Raw genomic sequence first — 10,103 nt, 5'->3', positions numbered from 1 at the left:
AGTTTATAGATAGCTAAAAAATAAGTTGGCATAAAGACCCTATCAACAAGACAACAACTCTCAAATTTGATTTGTAATATTATATACCAAATATTATTTTTTTAAAAATATATTTGACCAAAATAGAACATTTAAAAATATTTGATCAAATCCAATTCACAAAGTCATCCATGCATGACACTCTTGACATTTTATATTAGCCCAAAATGGATGGGATAAATGGGTAAAAAGAGAAAATTTGGTGAGCCACCCTTGGCCTTTTCTCATGTTACCTAATCATTGGAGGTTGTGTAGGACCCACCACTAAAATCCCAAGTCAAAAGCAGTCATCTTCATCCCAAGTTCTGGAACCATATTCTAAGCCCCCCACCATACCATTACTGTATACATAAAAGGGTTTGGTACATTTTCATATTTGGAGGCTATTTCACCAAGTCAGCAAAAGATCTTACCACTATTCTATAATATTAATTAACTATTCACATTAACATGGCATATTTAAAAGAATGAGTAATTTTGTATTCCTAAACTCTTACCCCTTCAAACACCTTTAATTTTCTTTTCTTTTATTGTTTGAAACAGTAAAAGAAGGAACCACTCAACCCCTTTCTACTCCCTTGTAGTGTTTCAAACCAAGACCAAATCTCTTTTGTGAGAGTACTAGATTACTCCTACAACCATTAAGGTCATTTCATGTGGTGGAATAAATCAAGGTAGTGTATAATTAAATTAATCGTTCAATCAATTAAGATATTAATTTAAAAGTTAATTATAAAAAATGTGGTCGAATCATGATTAATTTAGTTATGAATAAAATAGTTTATTAAACTAGTTAAAATACTAGTTCAATGATTTAATAATTTAACTATTTGGATTGAATCAAATTTCAGTACTATGAAATAAATAGATAAAATTGGACAGGTTTTTTTTAATGTTCATGGGATTAAGGTTAAGAATTTGAATTTATAAATAAAAAAATTATCTTGAATTAAGCTTGATTGTAGTTGAATTTAATATAATATTATTGGATATAATATAATTGTGTAAGAAAAATTAAGAAAACATTTATAAATTACCCCTGAAGGAGGTATGCACATAAAAAGCCTACACTAAAATTCATATTTAAAGGATGATTAATTTCACGTTCCTAAACTTTTACCTCTTCAAACTTTTTTCATGTTTTTTTTTTTTTACCTTTTCAATTTTGTTTGAAACAGTGAAGGAAGGAACCACCAAATCCCTTGCCACCCGTTGTACTGTTTCAAACGAAGACCACATCTTTCTGGTGAAAGTACTATATTACCCTTGTAGCCATTGGGTTTTTTTTAAGTGAAAGAAATACACGCGAGTTGGGCTGGGTTCATTAATGTCATGGTAAATCTCGCAACTCACGAGAATTTAAAAATATTGAAAAATCAATCATCTATAAGACATCAACATCAGAATTTTCTCACATTCATATGAACGGCACCTTTTTCACATAACTGACCTTTGGTGAGAATGTTGGGATTCATTTCTATTTTCAGGGTGTTTTTGGAAATTGCGGATTTTGAGGACGAGTGAGCAGTAAGACCCGAAAACAATAATAAACTCATTCTCCTATTGAAACTGTCAGAAAATATAGGCACCGCGCGCTCTCTCCCTCTCCCTCTCTCTCTAATCCCAATAGCACAAGAAAAATCCAAAAAATCGAAACTTGGAATAATCCCAGATCAGAAAAGGGACAATCTTTGCAGATTCGGTTTCAAAAAACCAAATATTTCGGCCGTCCTCTGGTCTGCGATCTTCTTCTTCTTCTTCTCTCCTCAGCTTTCATGGCTTCTTCCTCCAATGTGAAACCATGGCTTTGTTTAAGCTTTCTCTTCGTTCTTCACACTTCTCTGCTCGCACCAATCTGTAATTCCCAGCCTCAGAACATCGAAACCTTCTTTCCATCTCAAACTCAACCCCCAGCTTCTGAACCGAGCATTTCTCTACCACCGCCGGTTGTTCCGCCGTCATCAGAAGTACAGCCTGCACCGACGCCGGCGTCGGCGGATACAACCAGAAGTTCATCATCGAAGGGTAAGGTAGGGAGGGCTGTGGCTATTACTGCAGCAAGCACTCTGGTTGTTTCTGCGTTAGCGTTCTTCTTTGTCAGATGGTGTTTAAAGAAAAGACGTAGAGAAGAGAGACGTGTGAGCTCTGCTTCAGAACCTGGGGATGGAAATGCAAATGGAAGAGATGTGACTCAGACGAACACGTTTGAGCGAATTGAAGGGAATGTGAAGGGATTGATTGTTGATGAGAATGGTTTGGATGTGATTTATTGGAAGAAGCTTCAAGGGAGAAATAGCTCCAAGAAGGGATTACAGAAGGAGGTTCGAAGCATAGCTAAAGAACAAGATCAAGAACAAGAAGTAGAACAAGTAGAGATAGAAACAGAAACAGAAACAGAAACAGAAGATGGGTATGGAGGACATCATCGCCGGAAAAAATCTGAGCCTGTTCAAGAAATTCCTCTGCTTCGTGGTAAGTCTTCGGCTTCGGAGAAGAATTTATTATCAGAAGGTGAACATGGGTTGAATCGGAGCTGGAGGAGAAACTTGTCTCGAAAAATAGCTCCTCCGCCTGCGGCGCCGGCGTCAGCGGTGGCGACTGTTTCACCAACATTACCACCACCACCGGCCGCTTATTTTTCCGCTGTTTCAAAAGCAACGCCGCCGCCTCCACCGCATTCTGCGGCTGCTTCTTCTGCTTCACCACCATTACCACCACCACCTTCTGCTTACTTTTCTGCTGTGAACAAAACGAAAAGCACTGAAACAAAACCACCTCCACCTCCACCTCCACCTCCTCCGGCAATTCCGGATAAAAAGGGTCCGGCACCACCTCCCCCTCCTCCGCCGGTGCCGGCTAAAAAGAGTCCAGCACCACCACCTGCTCCGCCCGTGGCCGGCAGTTTGAGGTCATCTTCAAAACCACCGCCTACCCCAGTTGAAAAGCCTCCAGGAGAAAGCGATGATAATAAAGTGAAACTTAAACCTCTGCATTGGGATAAGGTTACCGCTAATGCTGATCATTCCATGGTTTGGGACAAGTTGGATCGTGGCTCCTTCAGGTAATAACAACAGCAATAATAATCAAAATCCTAGTTTTAAAATCAGTGAGAGTAAATTCTGATATATTTGTCCATTTATGCTTCAGGGTTGATCAAGATCTTATGGAAGCTCTATTTGGGTATGTGGCTACAAGCAAAAGAACACCAAGAGGGCAAAGCAATTCATCCAGTCCAAGCAAGGAGGTCTCTGCACAATCAAGCACAACTTTCATCCTTGATTCAAGAAAATCCCAGAATATTGCTATTGTTTTGAGATCTCTAGCTGTGTCGCGACGAGAAATTCTTGATGCCCTTGATGAAGGTCAAGGCCTTAATTCAGATACAATTGAGAAGCTTGTTAGAGTTGCTCCAACCCAAGAAGAGCAATCTAATATCCTTGATTACAATGGAGACCCAGCAAGACTTGCTGTTGCAGAATCTTTCCTCTATGACATCCTCAGAGCTGTTCCTTCTGCTTTCAAGCGCTTGAATGCTATGCTTTTCAGGTCGAACTATGACACAGAGTTAATGGAGATCAAGGAGTCTCTGAGCACTCTTGAATTGGGCTGCAAGGAGCTTCGAACTCGAGGTCTCTTTGTGAAGCTTCTTGAAGCAGTTCTTAAAGCCGGAAACCGTATGAATGCTGGTACTTCAAGAGGCAATGCTCAAGCTTTCAACTTGTCTTCTTTGAGGAAGCTCTCTGATGTCAAAAGCACAGATGGGAAAACCACATTGCTTCACTTTGTAGTCAAAGAAGTAGTCCGGTCTGAGGGAAAACGCTGCGTTTTTAACCGTGATCACCGCCTGAGTCGCAGCGGAAGTAGGAAAATAAACAGCAAAGGAGACACTGAGAACTCTGTTTCAGAAGAACAAAGAGAAGTGGAATACCTAAGGCTAGGATTACCATTTGTTGGAGGAATCAGTACAGAGTTTTCCAATGTGAAGAAAGCAGCCCTTATAGATTACAATAGTTTAGTTGCTTCAATCTCATCCCTCTCAACTCGGATAGCTGAAATCAGACAACTTGTTTCAGAGTGTGGGAATGGTAAAGGAGGGAGCTTTGTGAGGGAAATGGACCATTTTCTGAGAAATGCTGAGGAGGAATTGAGATCAGTGAGAGATGAGCAGACAAGGGTAATGCAGATTGTGAAGAAAACAACAGAGTATTATCAAGGAGGAGCTTCAAAAGATAAAGCAGAGAATCTTCTGGAAATATTTGTCATCGTCAAGGATTTTCTGGGAATGGTAGATCAGGCCTGCATCGACATCGCTCGTAACATGCAGAAGAGGAAGACGACAAAAACAAATTCTGGGTAAATATCATATTTTGCCCTAAGTGTGTGTATATACAGAAGAATTATCAGTTTTGCCGATTGGAATACATTATTTCATTCAAAGCCATGGGAGGTTCCATGTTTTGCTCACAAGACACAGATGTAAATAATCTCGTACTCGAGACAATTTGATTGGTCCCAAACTACGTGGAGATGACAACCATCGTGACAGCCCGTGTCTGGAAAATTCAGGAACTCAAACCATCATTTTGACGTTACCCATCTCACTCAGTCTTTAGTTTAGTTCTACGTTAATGTTGTATTCCATTGACATTAACGAGAATTTGCATAGCTTCTCGTGATTTTCTGTTACAGTATCTCTGATAATTCTTTTGATTTGTAATTTTAGATTAATGAGAATTTGTATTTATTCACTAAAGATAACATATCATCAGAGCTGCTCCCCATATTGCAAAATATACCAGCAACAGTACTGCTTTGCTGCATAGCAACTCAGAAAATTGTCCAATTATGGTTAATAACATATCAGAAACCATACTAATCAATCATAGAAAGGATGAGGAAGAAGGAAAATGATGCAACCCTGCACATGAAGTATGCGAATTACATATTACAGACTTCATATTCTGTTATTTTCTAATTGGTACATTGCAATTGCAAAAGAGGCGAAGAAATTTATTATCGGTAAATTATGCAGGATTCCTACTCCTCACATTATCCAGTAGACTCCACAATATACATTTCTCATTATTGCACAAATTTAAATACAAATTATAAATGATTGCTTTCATTCTCAATCAAAGGTCTGAGTTGTTGCCGTTAACATTTCCTCTGAACATACATATATCTACCTGTCCACTGATGTACTTTATCTCGTTTTTGTTTCTCTATTTCTTCACCCTTTTAAAAGGGCTACTGATGAAGTGTCTCAGACTTAATATCCCCCTGCACAAGAACACGAAAGAATTAAGAAGAAATTTTTTGAGATTTAAAATATTGAAAGGATAAACCTACATCAATGCATTCCTGCTTTTCTCTCACTTTTCTTCCTTCATTTTGCTTACAAATAATCATGTATAAAATAATTATTGATTGTTTAAAGCTTCTGCTTGTCCGTTAGCAACTTTACATGCAATGGGCTCTAAAATTCTTTAGTACCATTAATACAAACATTTCAGAGTTCAGAGTTCATTTTGATCGAACACAGAGAGTATGCCTTGTAACGAAAAAATGATCTGCCAATCAAGAGGAATAATTTACTAGCAGCCAAATCCAACGCCTTGAAGTTTTTGCATTGTTACTTAATTTAAGATGAGGCCATTATTTGGATGACTAGATAGACAATAGTAAGGCGCTACAATTGTAGAAATGACTTACAATGAATTCAAAGTAAACATTTATCATTAGTGGGGCCCACTAATCACCATCACCTCTGCTCATCTGCCAGAATACCTCATACGGCAGTACAAAACAGAAGTTTTCCAAGGACGACTAAATGAGTCCAAATCATCATAATCAATGGGAAAAATAAAGAACGATGAACGTTCCAGCTACGCTTCATTATGTAGGAAGATCTGCTGTATTTAATCCTCAACCTACTCGTTATCAAATATTCAGACGTATGATACTTGCCTTTTCTGAGCGGTTTTTTGATACTTTTTGAACCCGGTAAAAAGCTGGCAAAGGTGTTGCCTTGAAATTGCGTTTTACTTTCTTGTTCTCTGCCTCCCTTTGCTCCTGTATTCAGAAATGAGGGTCAGAGTCGCACTTTCTGCATATGAGATGGATAATGATAGCAGTAGCCAGCTGACTACATCTAAGATGAACTATAAATCCATACAGCCTAAGAGATGGAATGGACAAGAAATATCAGTAATTTGTTGGAGCAAAATTATGATACAGAATAGCATACCTTCAATTTTGATTGAAGCCGTACTCTTTCTGCCTCTTTTGTATTAGATTTTCCCTCTATTTTCTTTGGAAACTGATTTGAAAAGTGAAGGGATGGGTCAGAAGAAATAAACAAGACTTCCAAAATGAAAATAGAGGCATTAATATCATCACATGCGCTTAATTGCACAGAGAAGCAGGACCTGTGCATACCTCTTTTCCTTTCTCTGCTCTCATGTCATTTTTTAAGCTTCCAGAAGCTCGGACAGCATTTCCACTTATTTTATTGATACTATCAACCTTGGTTGGCCTATTTAGTATTTATGAACAATTTCAGTAGGTCAGCAAACACAAATTTACAGAGATCACTCTGTGCTAGCATCAAAACAGAACTTAAGAAATGCTTTTATGATTTTATATTAATTTTTTTCCTGGTGAAGGGAGGAAGAGGAGAGGTGGAGGTAATCAACAGCCTCTCTATCAAGCACAGGCACCTATTAGCTCCTACAGACAATTTATTTTCTATACTCATTTCATAATTTTTTTATTTTACCTAGGTAAACAATACAAATTAAATTTAACAGTATAAGGTTATAGGCTGCCAGAAAAAGTGGACTCCAAACAAGAGGTTAAGTTGGAAAAAGTAGTCTTGCACTACAGGTGTAAAAGTAAAACAGAAGTTCCACATTCAATATGATACAAATAGTTTAAAAAAAAAAAACGATGGGCAAAAGTTGGTCATTGATTGTATTGAACAAATGAACAGCTTTTAGGTTGGATAGTGATTGGGCACTGCACAGGAGTAAATTGGATCGAATTTGCCATAACATGATGGGGCTTTGACATTACTATAAGGATAGTCATAATGCTCTTCCAGCCTCCATTTCCCAAATAATGAAAAATAATCAAGGTCACAAAAGATAATTGTAGGGAAATGAGCGTACAAATTTTATGCTGGAATCCAACATATTTATGTGTGATTGATTAAAATTCTTCTAAGGAAAACCACAACGCAATGCCATCATATATGTTGGTACAGTCTTAAAAATGTAAATGATTGTCAAAAATACGAAATATGTTGAGATGTGTTGAAAGTATGAAAATGACAAGATGCAATTTATCAAAAGAAACTAAACTGAAGGAACTAAAATCGCATATTAATAATAAGAAAGCCTCAAAAGATTACCGTCCATTTTCTTTTCGCATAGACTTTTGAATCCTTGGCTCTGTTTCCCTAGAAGGAATCTGCCCAAGAATTTTGCAAGGAACATTAAGAAATGAATGAGTATTTCCACTGGTAAAAAATGTCTCAAAAAAAGAGAGAGAGAGAGATGTAAGAGTACACCATAACCTTATAACAATTACCTGCTTTTTTACCAAGGATCTTTCTTCACCAGAAGTTTGAGGCAGGCTGATGCTCTGGAATGTTTTGAATGTTCGTTTAACTATTTCCTTATCCCCCATTTTCTCCATGATAGATGATTTCCTCATTGAAGAAAGAGGGCCGGATCAGGTTTACTTGGACCCAAGCTAAGGGACATGTGCAAAGATTTATTAGCAATTCTTTTGTTTTCTCCAGTGGATGTAGTGCCCCTCCCAGACAAAGAGGCACAATTTCCCTTCCTAGTTGAGGCAAATGCTGGTGTTTTTGTTGTTGTTGTGGATCTTAAACTTCTAGGTGTGGAAACCTGAGCTGCCTTAGATGAAGGTAGCACTGGTTTCTTCTTTGTCTTTGCTGCATTACTATTCCTATCTCCAGCGGTAGCCTGTCCTAACTAAACAGTGAGAAACAAGGAACAGGGTATCCAAATTACCAAAGTTATACATCATATAAACTGAGATTTAAAGTCAAATTTTTCAATAAAACAAATATAATGAAGTTTCTATGACATCAAACACACCTTTGGTCCTTTGAATGCTCCATTTTTACATGTTTTGCTTCGACTTCTGAAGCCTTTACTATCTCCTCGTCCAATTTGAGAGAGCTTTCCTTTAAATCTTCAGCTCCATTGGTAGGACTTTTCCTTCAGATTTCTCTACCTGGGAACTGTCTAATATGTATTCCAACTGCTCACTCTCTCCGTAGACAGATGAGACTTGATGATCTCCAGAGACTGCAGAATCCTCCTCCAAAGAATCAACGACAGTCCGGCTCATCTCACCAAAAGAATGGGTCTCTTGCTTGACCCCTTCGATGGAATTTTCATTGTTGGATGCATCAAATTCCGCATCAGCCCTACAAATGCCACTCTGATCTTCACCGTTTCATCTTCTGGTCTCAAAGTATCTATGTCCGATTGCTTCTCTTGACTCAGCAATTCAGCTTTCCGAGCAGCAATCTTCTTATAATGAGCTTCGAAGTAAGCTTTCTTCTGGGCTACTGATCCAGGTGTGGCACACTTCTCAACTTCTTCCAAGTACTTATTTGGTGAGAAAGTCGACCATTTTTCCCAGGACAGCGAATCGTTCTCAAATCTACCAAACGAAACAGACAATTGCAAACCAGGACTGGAAGCCGCCGTCTCTCCCATCTGCCAACATAGCACAGAAAAACGAAAACCGTAACCATAATTGCAGGCAACACCACAGAGGACAACTAACAATAGCACCAAAAAGCACAGGATTTGAAGAATAATAAATTGGTAATCCCTTAAGAGATAGACATATAATTTTAGAAGAACGATAATTCCAAAAAAAAAACCAAAAAAAAAAAAAAGAATCCATCAGTGATCTTAAACAATCTTAGTGACAAATGGATTTACCTTATTTTCACATGCTGAAGAATCTACAACGAAATCACACATGGAAGTTCAATTTCCGTTCAATTACCACTCAGCCAGAACCGTAAGACACAGCAATAATGCACGGCAAGGCCTGTAAACTAGCGATGAGGAAACGAAAACAATCAATCAATCCTGGGAATCTCACAGAAAGAGAAATGTAAGAATACTCACAATGGAGACAAAAAGAAGGCTCTAAAAAATTACAGCAAATGATGAGTAAAGTGATTGCAAGACATGTGCATGTGCCGTGACAGTGAGCAGTACTGCTCGCTCACTGATTCCTTTAACTTCAAATTCTACACAACCTTTCCACGGTAAAGACATTCTTTGTCCACTAGCGGTGCACTTCTGGAAAAGTCCTAAACCCAATCATCAAGACAAAGCAAACATTCCACAAAGCGTGAGCAAAGTGCAACCTCAGGGGTCAAAAACTTGAAACCCACAGATCACCTTGATTGTATTCCCAAAGAAGATTAACTTTTTTAATGACATTAAGTCACTGGGCCCACCAAAAGGTAGAATGTATAATTGCGATAGAATAACCTGCACCAGATAAATCAAGCAAAAAGTTAAAATGGAAAATAAAAAAAACGATCCAGCACAGAATTACCAATGGTGAATGAATAGAACGATGAAATCGCGACCAAACTTGAGTAATACTATAGATTTGGTGGACGACAGACTTGCTATCCCCCACAATGGTGATGATTGATTGATTCGATCCAGATAACTGTGAAATGGAAGGCAAATTGAAGGAAGGCCCACTTTGGAAGAAAAAAGATGCAGCGTGAAAGGTACGAGTGAGATAAATTTGCCAGAGGAGCTTGGACAGTGGACCCATGTGGGACCCTGTTGAATTAGCTTTAACTGGAGCCATATCTGAATATATTGGCCAAGTATACTGACAGAACGGAGATGAACGGGGACATGTAAAACGACTTGGCATCATCCTCGGGGCACTTTAAACGATGCCGTTTGTCAGGGTGATCCAATATGGGCTCAAGCCCAAATGTAGCAATATGTTGAAAAGTCATGCACTATAAACCATGCAACAAA

General features: G+C 38.3%; 1 protein-coding gene and 1 pseudogene across 1 annotated transcript; one reads left to right on the top strand and one right to left on the bottom strand.

Annotated features, from left to right (window-relative positions):
* The first annotated feature begins 1,556 nt into the window (after positions 1-1,556).
* On the top strand, positions 1,557-4,704 carry LOC129296125 (formin-like protein 8). The gene is made up of 2 exons (XM_054934721.1): positions 1,557-3,100; positions 3,187-4,704. Exons 1-2 carry the CDS (start codon positions 1,815-1,817, stop codon positions 4,394-4,396), a joined length of 2,496 nt encoding a protein of 831 aa, XP_054790696.1. The 5' UTR covers positions 1,557-1,814; the 3' UTR covers positions 4,397-4,704.
* Positions 4,705-4,933: 229 nt separating this feature from the next.
* On the bottom strand, positions 4,934-9,490 carry LOC129296126 (protein WVD2-like 7; annotated as a pseudogene).
* Between the last annotated feature and the right edge of the window lie 613 nt (positions 9,491-10,103).

The sequence above is a fragment of the Prosopis cineraria genome, unplaced genomic scaffold (genome assembly GCF_029017545.1).
Source record: "Prosopis cineraria cultivar Desert tree isolate PC_DT_omini unplaced genomic scaffold, ASM2901754v1 PC261, whole genome shotgun sequence".
NCBI classification, from domain to species: Eukaryota; Viridiplantae; Streptophyta; class Magnoliopsida; order Fabales; family Fabaceae; genus Prosopis; species Prosopis cineraria.
The sequence above is the reverse complement of the archived record's forward strand: the minus strand, read 5'-3'. Positions and strand labels throughout refer to the sequence as shown.